The sequence below is a fragment of the Cololabis saira genome, chromosome 1, assembly GCF_033807715.1.
Source record: "Cololabis saira isolate AMF1-May2022 chromosome 1, fColSai1.1, whole genome shotgun sequence".
Lineage (NCBI taxonomy): Eukaryota > Metazoa > Chordata > Actinopteri > Beloniformes > Belonidae > Cololabis > Cololabis saira.
The window spans coordinates 2499701-2515006 of NC_084587.1; the positions used below are offsets into that span (position 1 = coordinate 2499701).

General features: G+C 40.5%; 1 protein-coding gene across 1 annotated transcript in view; it reads right to left on the minus strand.

Moving 5' to 3' along the window:
* The window catches only part of LOC133447248 (zinc finger protein 208-like), a 190882-nt gene that overhangs the window by 141320 nt on the left and 34256 nt on the right, over positions 1-15306 (minus strand). The window contains 1 exon segment of the mRNA XM_061725894.1: positions 8024-8862. Coding sequence (XP_061581878.1) covers positions 8024-8862 — 839 coding nt within the window.

A 15306-nucleotide genomic window follows, 5' to 3' on the forward strand; every position in this document is an offset into this window, starting at 1 on the left:
TTCCCAGATCCTCCAAAACTTGTCCCATTTGTGATTAAGGTCATGGATCAACTTCTGGAGAGGAATAAGAGCAGAAATGTGTGACATCCACATGTGGACTGTAGGGACCTGGGGAGTGGACCACCGCAGCAACATACAGTTTTTAGCCAGGAACAAAAGAATTATCAGCAGAGATTTGGTGTCCGTGTCCAAAACATTGTCTGGAGCAACATGGTTAAGTAAAAAGAAAGAAGGAGTCAGCGAGAGCCGTTTACCAATGACCTCCTGGATTACAGAGTGAACCCCCTTCCAGAAAATCTGGATGTGCTCACATGACCAAAACAAATGGATAAATGTACCTTTGTGTGTCTTACATTTAGAACAGAGGTTGGAAGTGTCAGGGAACATTTTGTGGAGGCGAACAGGAGTGTAATAAGTCCTGTGAAAAAATGTAAAGTTGTGTTCATGTATAGAGATTGAGGTAGATTTAGGAAAAGTCCCGCTGCAGATCTTGTCCCAGTCTCCAGGATGAAACGTCACCTCCAGATCACGCTCCCACAACAGCTTCAAAGAGTTAGAACCATCAGAGTCAGAGGAAAGCAGAGAAGTGTACATCTTGGAAATCAGTCCTTTAGGACATTTAGCCAGAACTCTAGTGTTTTCCAGCCCTGACAGTCCCATGAGAATCCCGCCTGACTTCAGGAGAGAACCTATAAAGTGACGGATTTGGAGATACTTATAATACCTAGTTGTAGTTTGGAAGAGGTTGACAGGTGCTTATATATTTCTTGTAAACCCGTCTTAAAATGTAATACGGGACCTGGGTTGGGCTGGTGGGACGCTGGAACATTTCCCTCATCTTTAAATCCAAAACTTGACAGGTATGAAAGCTAATGGTGTGAATGTGGGGGAAAGTGTTGCAAGCCACGAAAAATAGAAATATGTAGATGTGTCAGGAGGAGATTTGGTGTAAAACACAAATAACAAACACAAAACAACACCAAACAACGTACAGAAAGCAGTGAGCCGCTGTGGTGACTCTGCAAATGAAAGAGACAAGAAGTTGCTTTGTAGAAACATTCAATAGATTTATCTTATTTATCCACAATTGTATTAACTCTGGGCAGTGCGGTGGCTTGGTGGTGAGCACTGCTGCCTCACAGCAAGGAGGTTCCCGGTTCAACTCCCAGACAGCAAGAAGGTTCCCGGTTCAACTCCCAGACAGCAAGGAGGTTCCCGGTTCAACTCCCAGACAGCAAGAAGCAGGGGCGAAAATCCCGGGGGGGACAGGGGGGACAAGTCCCCCCCATTAGTAAAGCTGTCCCCCCCTAGAATAATTTGAGACAGATTTAATAATTTTGGAACAATGCAGTAGTATTTAGTAGTGATGCACCAAAATGAAAATTTGTGGCCGAAACCGAAACCGAAAATAATAGTAAACAGTAAAATCTCATTACACTCAAAACAAGATTCATCACTGGAAAAAAAAAACAACAATTTTCACCTGTTTCAATTACATTTTCACTGAAATAAGTAGGAAAATCTGCCAGTGGAACAAGATTTATCTTCTCATTACAAGCAAAAAAATCTTGTTCCACTGGCAGATTTTTCTACTTATTTTAAGTGAAAATCTACTTGAAACAGGTGGAAATTGTTGTTTTTTCCAGTGATGAGTCTTGTTTTAAGTGTAATGAGATTTCTTTTAACTAAAAATGAGACATTTTAACTAGAAATAAGACAAATATTCTTGTTAAGATGTTGGGTTTTTGCAGTGTATTATGTCAGATGTGTGTATTATTGCACCTTCCACCTAATACCATTGTTTTGTTTTGCTCTAAGAAAGCTCTTCTGCCTGTTTGCGAGATAGAGATGAAAATGTTAAAATGCTGTATTAAAGGAAGGCTAAAACTTTTATTCCTTGTCCCCCCCTGGATTTATTCTCTAAAATGTTACTGTTTATTGTCCCCCCAAACTATGAAACGGGATTTTCGCCCCTGACAAGAAGGTTCCCGGTTCAACTCCCAGACAGCAAAAAGGTTCCCGGTTCAACTCCCAGACAGCAAGAAGGTTCCCGGTTCCACTCCCAGACAGCAAGGAGGTTCCCGGTTCCACTCCCAGACAGCAAGGAGGTTCCCGGTTCAACTCCCAGACAGCAAGAAGGTTCCCGGTTCCACTCCCAGACAGCAAGAAGGTTCCCGGTTCAACTCCCAGACAGCAAGGAGGTTCCCGGTTCCACTCCCAGGCCCGGCAGGTGTTTCTGTGTGGAGTTTGCATGTTCTCCCCGTGTTGCGTGGTTCCTCCAGTTCCTCTGCAGCTGAAGTGTTGGCTTGTCCAGTGTTGGGGGTTTCCTGCTGCAGCTGACAGCAGCTCATCCTAGCGGTTAACGCGGCCTTTACCTCACCTGAACCCGAGACACCGCCCCCCTAAAGCTCTGGACCGTCCTCTGGAAACGTAGAGACGACTGAGAGAGCAGCTCGCTGAATCACTGGATGCAGCTTTAAAGGGAACCCTGGCTATTAAGACATGTAGCTCTTAAAAGAGAAATGTTGGCATCAATTATAACAATGTGATATAAAAAACCTTTTTGATGTCTTCATTTTTGTAAAATTTGAAAATTTAATTTAGGTAATAAAAAAAAAAGGTTTTTATTTTATATATAAATGTATATATATTTTTATAATTTGCTTATAGTATGTTTTGTATGATTAAATATGGCTTTTTACCTTTTCAACTTTGAAGCTTTGTTTCATTCCTTGTTAAATTATTGCTCAGAAAAAACAAGATACACAGATTGAGAGCACTTTTGTCATTTAGTTTGTAAACAGTTACAATTGTTTCTTTTTTTTGACAGTTTGATTGTCTACTTAAATGATTGTTAAATATATGACTGGAACAGATAACATCACATTGAAAAAACTTCAGGGAATACTTTTATTTCTAAAGAAATAACTGGAGTAAGTAGCCAAAACACAAAAGACATTTAGGAAGGCGACAAACCCAAATGACTTTATTCAACATCAATTCAACTGCATCCTCCTCCTTCTTCCTCCCCGATGAAATGTCTAATTCTCATCCATTGCACAGTGTAACAGCGCCCTCTGTCGGCCATAAAATATAACCGCCAGGCAATTGCAGTGCAGGCATATAATTCTGATAATTATTTATCGCATGAACACAACAATGTTAAAGCAAGAAAAAACGTGTTTTTCATAATAGGTCCCCTTTAAATAATTCAGCTGTAAACAAATTTGTTTTAAATCTTGATTTAAAGGAACTGAGGGTTTCAGAGTTCTAGATCTGTGGAGCATAAAAGCTGAATGCTGCTCCTCCATGTTTGGTTCTGATTGTGGGGACACAGAGCAGACGTGAACCAGAAGACCTGAGAGGTCTGGGTGGTTGCTATGGCAACAAGTCCCTGATGTATTTTTAAAAACTAACAGAAGTATTTTAAAGTCTATTCTCTGAGGTACTGGGGAGCCAGTGTAAAGATCTCAGACACGTAGTGATGTGGTCCACTTTCTTAGTTGTGGTGAGAACCCGGGCAGCAGCGTTGTGGATTAGCTGTAGCCGTCTGATAGACTTGTTAGGCAGACCTATGAACACACTGTGGATAGAACCCCACAGGCCAAGTAGGCATAGTACCCGGTGTGGAAGATCCTCACGAGGAGAAAACACTGGAGTTAACAGATGAAAAAGTAAAATCAACATGGAAATAAACCTAAGAACAAAATTAAAAGAAAAAGTTAATACAAAATAATAAGTACATTATAAAATGGTTGAAAAATAAGTAGTTAAAATAATAAGAAATAAATAGATAACAAAAAAAACTAAACCACCCTAATACAATAAAAGAGTTATGTTATAAGCTAAACTAAAAGGAAGGTCTTGAGCCTCTTGAGCCAGATATGCATGGACTGCTGATGGGCCACGTCCAAAAGTGAATTAAACAGTTCAGTCTTGGATTTTAGTTGGTTAGACAGTATCCGGATGTCTCCCTTGAGGCTAACAATTTCCTTATTAGTGTCTGAACATACCGGGTTGTCATCTGGTGGCGTTGGGGCAGCCAAGATCTACTCACAATCACCATCGGCGGCCATCTTGAGTCAGCAACAATGATACCGGAAAGAACAATCATCTACCGGTGGTGAGTGCATGGTCTGAATTACAGCCCAACAGCAAAGGGAACCAAAACCCCTGATGCTTCTGGCTGATCCATAATATCCTCCAGGTTTTTGTAGTTGACTGCCCGAAATTGTGTCATTTTGTCCAAATTGGTTTTAATTGGAGGCATTAATGTTACTGGACTTGATATCGATGGACTGACTGCTGAACTGGAGTTTAGATGCTACTGACACAGGAGTTTTTGTTAACCGGTCCACAGCAGCAAACAAGAGATGACTGTTATTGATGTTATTGTTGATGATTTCAGAAGAGCCCAGGGGTCCGTTTCACAAAGCAGGTTTAGTGAAAACTCGGAGTCTGTTAACCCTGAAATGAGGGAAACTCTGAGTTTTCCGTTTCACAAAGGGAGGTAACTCAAACCAGAGAGAGAGAGGTAACTCTAGCCTGTTTCACAAAGAGAGGTAACTTAAGCTCTCGGTCAGTTACCGTAGTAACAGACTCTCTGAACCTAACCTGGTCAGTTACCGTAGTAACAGACTCTCTGAACCTAACCTGGTCAGTTACCGTAGTAACAGACGCTCTGAACCTAACCTGCTCAGTTACCGTAGTAACAGACTCTCTGAACCTAACCTGGTCGGGACCAGGTTTATCTCAATGAACCTGGAGTTTCTCTGCGTCTCCGCCTCTTTCAGAGCCGCACGCACATTTGATTTCCTCATTCATTCAGTCAGCAGGCGAGTTTTGGCGAAGTTCTGCCATCTGTCATTAAAAACAGAGTCAGTATATATATTAGAAGTCCATTGTCACGAACATGGCATGTCCTTGATGAAGACCCAATTGATGAAGGTGCAGCATTAATGCGCAGCTCAATAAATATTCGTCGGGAGATGGTTATCAGACCACGTAATACATGTATATTACATAGTCTCATTACAGGCAGAGCAATATATGTTAATCCTTTATTTTTTATAATTTTAATGATTGAATTGTTTAATGATTTCATAATATATTCTATTTTTTTTAGATTTTTTATTTGGGGTTTTCATAAACTGTGAGCCATAATCATCAAAATTATAACAAATAAAGGCTTGAAATATCTCACTTTGCATGTAGTGGGAAATAATATTTGTTTCACCTTAAGTTGAATTTACTACGAACGAATGAAGTTTTGCAATATATTCAAATTTTCCGACCTCCACCTGTATATTATTACATAAATAAATAAGAGCATAATATGTGTCTGTATTGGTTCAATACGGCAGTGTTTCCCAACCCTGGTCCTCGGGGCACAATGTCCTGCATGTTTTAGATGTTTCCCTTCATCATCACACCTGATTCTAATTAATGGTCCTAATTAACTTGTCATCAAGGTCTTGACACTTCTGTTGATGACACAGCCACTTGTATCACGGTGTGTTGAAGCAGGGAAACATCTAAAACATGCAGGACAGTGGGCCTCGAGGACCAGGGTTGGGAAACACTGCAATACGTAATGCAACTTTTAATTCCCAATTACGGAACAATTCCGTATTTCAAGGGACGGGTGGCTTGGACAGGTTTATGATCAACCTGTCCAAGCCACCAAGGAGGAGTTCCACAGGATTGCAGGTGAATGATGTAAAGATCTGTTAAATTAATTTTATATTATATTCTGTGCTGCGGTGTTACTCTTTTTTTCAAAAAACTTGTTCAAATTCGCCGTATGCGCGCATTAAAATTAAAATTTTTCCTCAAAGGGATTTTGTAAATTGAAATGTTAAATAAAGTTAAAAAAAAAAGAAAAAGTATGTGTATCTTTTGTTGTCGCCGGTTGCCATGGTGAATCCTTGTATCAGGGCTCTATAGATACTGGCTTTTTATAGTTGTGGCGCACGCTTGTAACTCAAGGTGAAACTACTTAGAGTTGAGTAAATTACCTCAAATCCGCTGTTCTGTAACCGAAAACTCAGAGTTTCCGATCTCAGAGTAGATCAACTAAGGGTGCTTTCACACCTGTACCGTTTCAAGCAGTTGTTCCGATACAGGGAACGCTTCCCCCTCAAGATCGGAACGTTTTGGTATATGTGAACACAGCAATCGCGCTCTGAAACGGTACAAAACAAGCGTTCCGAGATCGCCTAGGAGAGGTGGTCTCGGCCCGATTCCAATCGAGACCTGAAACGGTTCATTTTTTTAATTTGGAGTGAGAACGTGATCCACACAGCAACCGATACAACTCCATTCATTGTGTATGTGCGACCGCGGCGCAAGGAGAAGAGTCGGTGCAGTCTCCACCAACTCCTCTCCTATTGGACGTGCGAGATGTCTTCCCACTTCCCAGCACGGCACAAATTAAACATTGTTTGAAATTAAACAATGTTCAATTCGGGCCGGGTTTGCGCAGCGCAAACCCGGCTGCAGCAGGCGGCCTCTCGTCCCCTGCCGGGCTCCGCTCTGCGCCGAGCGCACATAAATGAATGGGTAAAGCCTGATTTATGGTTCTGCGTTAAATCGACGCAGAGTCAACGCCGTACTCTATGCCGTAGGCTCTGCGTTGGTGTAACGCGGAACCATAAATCAGCCAAAGCCAACGGCTGCAGTCTGCGCTGCGCTGAAAGGGGCGTGTTGTTTATCCCGGGGTGCGGAAGAGGAAACTCCTTCCGGGTTCATTTGACCAATCAGAGAGCAGCTGGTTAGCGCATGGAATTTGTTAACAGCTTTGAAACGGTACAGACGTTTGCCTTGTGAACACAAACCCCACGAACGAGAAACGGAACAACTGTATCGGTTCAGCCCCTGAATCGGAACAAAACAAACGGGCCACAGGTGTGAAAGCACCCTAAGAGTTCAGGATTAGACTGGGAGTTTGTTGAACCTGCTTTGTGAAACGGACCCCAGTGCCTTAACCATTAGGCCACTAGGGCTGGGGTCTTTGTTGTGAACAGTCACTGATCCAATTCCTGCTCCACTACATATAACTTATCCTTCATACACACATTTTATTCACAGGATTTAAAAAAAATGTTTAAATTGTCATTATCTTTGTTAAGCCTGATTTAAGGTTCTGCGTTAAACCAACGTAGAGACTACGCCGTTGCCGTCGTGAACCCTCGGACTTCTCCGTCACTCCATTTCGCCGTGGTGCAGTACCCCCCCAGAGCGCTAGTTGATACTTTGTTTAGCTTCCAGCCTTTCACAGTGGATCAAAGAGATAAGGACAACTATTGTGCAAAAAAACAAAACAACCTCCCCAAAAAAAAAATCACACACACAAAGAAAAGAGCGTTGAAAGTTCACGACTGCTTCACGAACCGGAAATGCGTTGCTACCAAGCAAACCAATCACAGCCCTCTCGGTCTGCGTTGGGTCTGCGTCGCCTCGCGCGTAGTTACATTTTTTTGGGAGGTGCACGTCAGGCTACGGCGTAGGCTACGGAGATCCTCCTGCGTAGCCGCGTACCCTACAGCGTAGGCTCTGCGTTGATTTAACGCGGAACCATAATTCAGCCTTAAGACTATGACAGCATTCACTCACTTTTAGAGTTGACCAGCTGGTCCCAGAAGCAGAGGGTGTCATTAGTAAAGCACTGTTATCTTACATCCCTCAGATAAAATTAAATCAAGAACCATCATTCATCTATAGTGATAAAATCACATGAACAAGGCACTACTGTGGGACACTGTTCTAACATTCTGACATTGACTTCCTGTTTGTTTACAATGGTGTTACTGAGCAGGAAACTGAAATCCAACAAAAAACAAATAACTTTATTCAGAACAGAACAATAACAGAACAATAATGAAAAATGTACAATAAAAACATTACAAAAAAGGTTACTAATTTACGACCAGAAGCAGAACTTTTTAAAAAAATATATATATAAAACTGAACTTATTACAATTATACCAGATTTCCAGATACACACATTTTATTCAGTGTGAACACGTTGGTGTTTTTTTAAATGACCCGATTGAGTAAAAGCTGCCCCACACTGCTCACATCTGTATGGCTTCTCTCCAGTGTGAATGCGTTGGTGCCTCGTTAAAGCACCTGATTCAGTAAAAGCTGCCCCACACTGCTCACATCTGTACGGCTTCTCTCCAGTGTGAATGCGTCGGTGCTTCGTTAAAGCACCTGATTGAGTAAAAGCTGCCCCACACTGCCCACATCTGTATGGCTTCTCTCCAGTGTGAATGCGTCGGTGCCCCGTTAAGGCACCTGATTGAGTAAAAGCTGCCCCACACTGCTCACATCTGTATGGCTTCTTTCCAGTGTGAATGAGTTGGTGCGTAGTTAAAGCACATGATGTGGTAAAAGCTGCCCCACACAGCTCACATCTGTACGGCTTCTCTCCAGTGTGAATGCGTTGGTGCGTAGTTAAAGCACTTGATGTGGTAAAAGCTGCCCCACACTGCTCACATCTGTACGGCTTCTCTCCAGTGTGAATGCGCTGGTGCGTAGTTAAATAACTTGATGTGGTAAAAGCTGCCCCACACTGCTCACATCTGTACGGCTTCTCTCTAGTGTGAATGCGCTGGTGCTTGGTTAAAGCACCTGATTCAGTAAAAGCTGCCCCACACTGCTCACATCTGTACGGCTTCTCTCCAGTGTGAATGCGTCGGTGCTTCGTTAAAGCACCTGATTCAGTAAAAGTTGACCCACACTGATCACATCGGTACGGCTTCTCTCCAGTGTGAATCTTCTTATGTCTCTTCAAGGATGATGAAGTGGCGAGGACTTTCTCACACTGATCACAGGGGTAACCTGTGGGCCTCTCTTTGCCTTTACGTTTCTGTAAAGAAAGAAAGAGACTTAGATCTGTTGTCGGTTGACCTGTCAAAGGTTTTTTCAGTTGTATTTAATAGCTTTCTATCATGGTCTTTGCAGTGAAACAATGAATTCTTATTTTCTAGGGGTCATATTAACCATGTCCTGTCACAACTAGTTCTTTACAGACAAAAACATTCAAATAAAACATCTCGGTAGGTCAGAACCAAGGTGTAAGTGGTGAAAGCTGCTGAAACCAAAACCCTTAGAACACATTCAAAAACTGTTTACCGAAGCCACTTGAGATGACTGATCTCAAACTTTCATTAGAAATTTTGTCTTTAAAAACAGTTTTGACTTCAGAACTGTATGTGAAAACTCAGTTTTATTACCTGACAAATGTGATGTCAAAAATAAGTCCTCATCAAGATAGAGATGTCATAAAAAGAAAAAATGTGGGCTATAAACGAGCCCCAAAACAAGCGACATGAGACAAAACAACATTTCAGCAACCTGAATTTATTTGTTGCTACTTTCAATGAACATACATGACAAGCAGCGTGAAGGCCTCTGGTCTTATATGTCAAATATGATTTCATTCACTGTTTCAGCTCAATTAGCTTATTTAAAAACACAAATAAATTAAATTTATTGAGCATTAAAATTATGAAATTCATTTATAAAATTGAAAGTTTAAAGTCCTTATAAGATCCAAATAGCTCACAGATGAACATTTGGTGACTGAACATAAACGATGCAATGAAAAAAATTCATTGGGAGTTATGCGAATGTGAAAGAAATTTCTTTCAGGCAGTTATTTGAAAACACTAGTGTGGAGAAATCTTGTATTTGTTAATGAGTACGGATCAATGTAGGTTTTTTTATTGGGTATAAAGTTATCTGAGTGCATTACATTTCTTTTGCTAAGGTGTTTTTTGTAATATCACACTGTGTCCTCTGACAGGACATAGTGTTGGAGATGCTTTTTTCCCCCTTCTTTCCTCGTGTCTTCTTTTTCTTACCTAATGAAAGGGCGGTGCTGACCCATTGGCTGAACCCTCAGGCACCAACTCTCCCTTTTTGACTTGAAACACACTTCTGCTTATGTCTATGTACGGCCTTGCGCCCCTCAAGATCCAAAATGTTCTTCTTATTTCAGCAAAGATCCTTTCTAAACCATCCTGACACAAGTTCTCGTTATAATCTTTACTGATTAATTGTGTCACCTTGTGAGTAGGATCCAGTACAATTGGATGTAGTACAGAAGTTTGGGCTAAACAGAGTAAGCGACTGTGTGTTGGAAGTGATTTGTGTGATTTGAGACAGGCTATGTCCTCCCAAAAGCTATCGTTTTGTGCCTTTTTAGAGGATTTCTTGTTGAGCATTCAGAAATTCAGCTGCAGAGGGATTTACAGTGGTCTGTCTGGAAAGAGACTGGGCAGTGGCATCCAGTAATTCTTGGTAAGTTTTGAAGCCGTCAGGATTTGGCACAGTAACAGCAACGTTAACACAGTAACAGACAGATTGTTTCAAATCAATTTGGTCATCAACAGATACAACATACAAGGTTTAGGCCAAGTATCTGGAGGTTTGCATAAAAATGCTGGGGCATTGATCCATCTGTTTGGAAGGAAAATATCTGACAGGGATAACCCTCTTGTAACATCATCAGCACGAACCAGTGGAGCACAGTGGTTCAGTCAGTCCAAAGTGTAATAGTTCAGACTGGCAAAGTGAATTCTGTCCTGATGAGGTCACAGAGGCGTGCACCAGTTAGTGGAGCACGTAAATCCAGTCTAGGTACTGGTAGCTGTTGCTTGGGTGAAACGTGTGAGCAAGCAAGAACGAAACTTAGCTTGATGTGACCTTTGACATCCTTAGATCTGACATATGCAACACAACACCATATGCTTGTTCAGACGCATCAAAAAAGATATGGGTGCCTCGGACGGTGGTAGGACGGTCCATCTCTTTGGAGGTATAGCAGCGTGGGATTGTGATTTGAGGAAGATAACAAAGCTCCTTTTCCAAAGAATTCCAAGCTGTAAGAAGGGGATCACCTAACCTAATGGATCATACAACAGAGTTACTGCATGTAACGCACTGTTACATGTAGTAACGTTCAGTCTTGCAGTTCCACAGCAGTCCCAGTGTTTGCTCCTGAGGATCAGCCTGAGCCTCAGAAAGCCAAAGCTCACAACTGTCCGATCTTGCCTCAGATGGTAAGACGTTAATCACAGCAGGATCATTGCTTGCCCACTGACAAAGGTCAAAGCCCCCTACTAAAAGGGTAGTTCTCAAATTTGTCAAAGTGTCTGAGCTGCCACTGATGAAGGAAAACTTTGCAAGGTGCCAATTGAAGGTGTACCCAGAAACCACACTCAAGGATATGACAAGCTGAAGAAGGTGTGGGGTAGAGTTCAGGTTCAGATGAAAAGTACGATATCGTCTGTGTAATAATACCGAACAATGGTTCTTCGCAATTTTTAATTTATTTTGCCAATTTTTTCAACATTGCATAAATCAAATAAATGTGCAGTGGAGCTTCGGGGTCAAGTGGCAAGGCATGGCGGATTAGTCGAGCTCTCCACGCCATCAAACAAACAAACAATTTGACGTTTTTTGCAGATAAGTACTTATGAAATTAATATGTTCGGATAAGTTAAATAAATAAATAAAAAGCCGACCCATATGAGCCAAGTAAGTACCAGACAACAGGAGTGAAAAAAACTGCAGCAAATGAACCCAGACGCGGCCCTCGCTGAAATGAAGACAATGCTGGCTGAATTGAAAACAGATTTCAGGTCGGATTTGAAGTCAGAAATGAAGACTCTTCGTGGTGAGATGAGAAGTGGATTTGAGCGACTGGAAGAGAAAGTGTTCACGCTGAATGAAACAGTTAAAAAACTTGACAACAGACTTGAAGAAGCAGAACTCCGGATAAGTACTAGAGAGGACTGCAGTGCTGTCTCAGAGAGGCTGCTAACCTTTCTTTTGCAAAGTAATCAATTTCTACAGGAAAAGTGCCAAGATCTGGAAAACCGGGAGAGACGCAACAATCTGAGAATTTTTGGAGTTGTGGAGGACGCTGAGAGTGGAGATATGCTGAAGTTTATTGACCCGTTTATTAAAGGGCTTTTAAACCTGCCACCGGAGTACAACCTGGGGATAGAAAGAGCTCACAGGTCACTGCAGAAGAAACCAATAAATCTAACAGACTCCCCGAGATCATTTGCTGTAAGATTTGCAAGTTTTCAAGTCAAAGAAATTGTCCTTCATGGGGCTTGGAAAAAGAAGAAAATTGAGATTAATGGGAGGCGGATCTTTTTCGATCACGACCATTCCAACGTTCTGCAGAATAAAAGGAGAGAATACATTGAGATCAAGAAACAACTCAACCAGAAGGATATCAGATTCCAGTCACTCTATCCAAACAAACTGAGAGTGTTCCTGGAGACGGGAACTGTCATATTCCACTCAGCCTGGGAAGCGGCAGACGGCCTGCGCGGACATGGGATTAACTGCGAGGTGTCTGAAACAGAACTGGCCTGAAAAGAACTGCATGGGCTGGGCCGGACAGGACTCTGTGGGACGCCAGGTTCGTGCCTGAACTTAAACGACAGACTATCAAGGACATCGTTGCTCTTTTTGGGAAGGAATGACTCTAAATTGAGATCTGCTGCTACTTGACAGACTGGTATTCACTCACACACACACACACACACACACGAACGCGCACACACATTTACACACACCGGCGCAAGTACAGTATACACATACGCGCCTAAGTATACACTCACTCACACTCATATTCAATCAATGATCAACAGGCTGCATATCTTCGTTTAGAGGGGGAAAAGACAAACACGTAAAACATGGGTTTATGAATTATTTAGACTAGTTATTTTGAAACTTTGGAGGAGATAAAATAAGGTTTATAAGCTGTATTTATTTGAACCCAGTCTTGCTGGGGTTTCTTCCCCCAATGATTTAATTTTCATAGGTGTTTATTGCTCTAAGTTGATTTTTCAGAAGTATTTTCCAAGTGGTTAGCTTGATAAATGATCTGATCCCCAAATTATAAAAACGTTTGAAAACTAGATGCAAATATTATATAGAGCTGTTTTTAAAATCTTACAGCTCTGGGTCTTAGTTAAAGACCCAAGCATCCATGCATGGTCACAAGCATGGAAGGCTGTGGACAGCTACCATAGGTGTTTGGTAGCACAAGTGGAAGCCATGTTCTGTTGTTTTCTTGTTTCTTTTGTTAATTTGGAATATAATTTTTGCTATTGTAAGAAATTGGAGGATATATTGAATATTTTACTTACAAATGAGGATATTAAAATTGACTACATGGGATTAGGTTTACAGGATGTATTGTTGAATAAGTATGGCAGATTTATAAAACAGAAAACACTAAGTGGTAGTGTATGAATTTTAATATAATTTCATTTAATGTTAATGGTTTGAATAAACCAATTAAAAGGAGTAAAGTGCTTGCGCAAATGAAATATCAAGGAGGAGACATGGTATTTATGCAGGAAACACGTTTGTCCAAAATAGAGCGTGAGAAATTAGCCAAACTGTTTAAAGCCCAGGTTTTTTACCCATCTTATCACTCATCTAGAAGAGGTGTTATAATTATGATCAAGAACCACATCCCTTTGAAGTAGAAAATGTAGTGTGTGACAAAGAGGGCAGATATGTTTTTGTAGTGGGGAGGATTGATGGAGAATATATTACACTACTTAACATATACAACCCTCCTGAGGAAGGTCCAAGTGTAATTGAGAAGATTATTGATTTAATTACAGTGCAAAGTAAAGGTATAACTGTGTTAGGAGGAGATTTTAATTTATTGATGAACGAGAAGATGGATTCACAGAGTAGTACAAAACACAAGGCCCAAAAGGATGCACTTTTGATGAGAAAATTCTCTAAAGATATTGGATTAGTGGATGTGTGGCGGGCCTTAAATCGGACTCAAAGGGATTACACATATTATTCTTCAGTTACAAAAATTTACTCTAGACTTGATTATTTTTTTATGTTTGCTAAAGACCTATCATCAGTTAAAAACATCAAAATCGGCCAAATGCAGTTATCCGATCGTGCACCTATACAAATGACATTAAAGAGTAATATAGAGAAAGGTGTTCATATTTGGAGGTTTAATAATTCTCTTATATTAGAAGAGGAATTGAAACTAAAAGTAAGAGAAGTGTTACAAGAATATATAAGGTTTAATGACACAGAAGATGTAAACTCATTCATATTATGGGAAGGGGCCAAGGTTGTTTTAAGAGGTGAAATAATTGCCTATGCCTCTTTTAGGAAAAAACAAAAAGTAAATGCAAGAAAATCACTTGAAAGGAAAATTGAGGAATTAGAAAGAGAACACAAAACCTCTGGGGAAACCTCGGTATTGAAGGAACTTAAAGAGGCAAAAGCAGTAATGAATGATATTTTGAATATGGAAGTAGAGAAATCATTGTCTTTCATAAGACAAAGAACATATGACGGAGGCCCCAAAGCAGCCTCATATTGCCTCTAACACGTTCAAATTGTGGGACTCTATTATAATGAATTTTATTTGGAATGGTAGGAAACCAAGAATTAAAATGAAATATCTTAAACTACCAAAAGGAAGGGGTGGCCTATAGATCTACCTACCCTGCAAGCTTATTATCAAGCAGTACAAGTAAAGAATATCAAAATATGGATCCTTGAAAGCCCACATATAAGATGGAGAGAGATGGAAGTAAATTGTGGAGAATACAGTTCTCCCTTTTGCCAAATATAAAAAAATCCTACATCGGGAATCTAGACTATAAATGGGTAGTGGCTACAGGTCTGTCAGAATCTTAAACTAAATGAAGATTTAATTTTCTTAAAAGAAGCTGACTTTCCTCCTAACAAAACAGATCAGACTTTTAGTTTGTGGGCTTCAAAAGGTTTGTGTATATTTGGACAAATGTTTGATGATGGAAAAATGAAACCATTTGAACAGTTATCTTTACAATATGGTTTACCTAAATCTCACCTATTTCGATTTTTCCAAGTGAGAAGTTATCTTTTTTATGTTTTAAAGAAGAAATCTACTAAAGATATAAACCCTTTGATAAAATATATGCTTAAAATATATGACTGTGGAGCTGAAACATTTTTAAGTAAGATAGTTAAGATAATACAAATCGACCATCAACCTAAGCAAATTGATCTTTATGTTAAAAATAGATGGGAAAATGAACTTCTTTGTAATATTTCTTCTGCTGATTGGGAACAAATGTGTAAAAACATACTGTAAGTGCAGCTTTTGAGACAGTAGATCATCACATTTTATTAAATAGACCTAGTCTGGTGGCGTCTCTGTCACTGTTTTAGAATGGTGTTTTAATGGTTTTACTCCTATCGCACTGATGCAAATGCTCTCCATGCCACGTCTTTACCATTTTG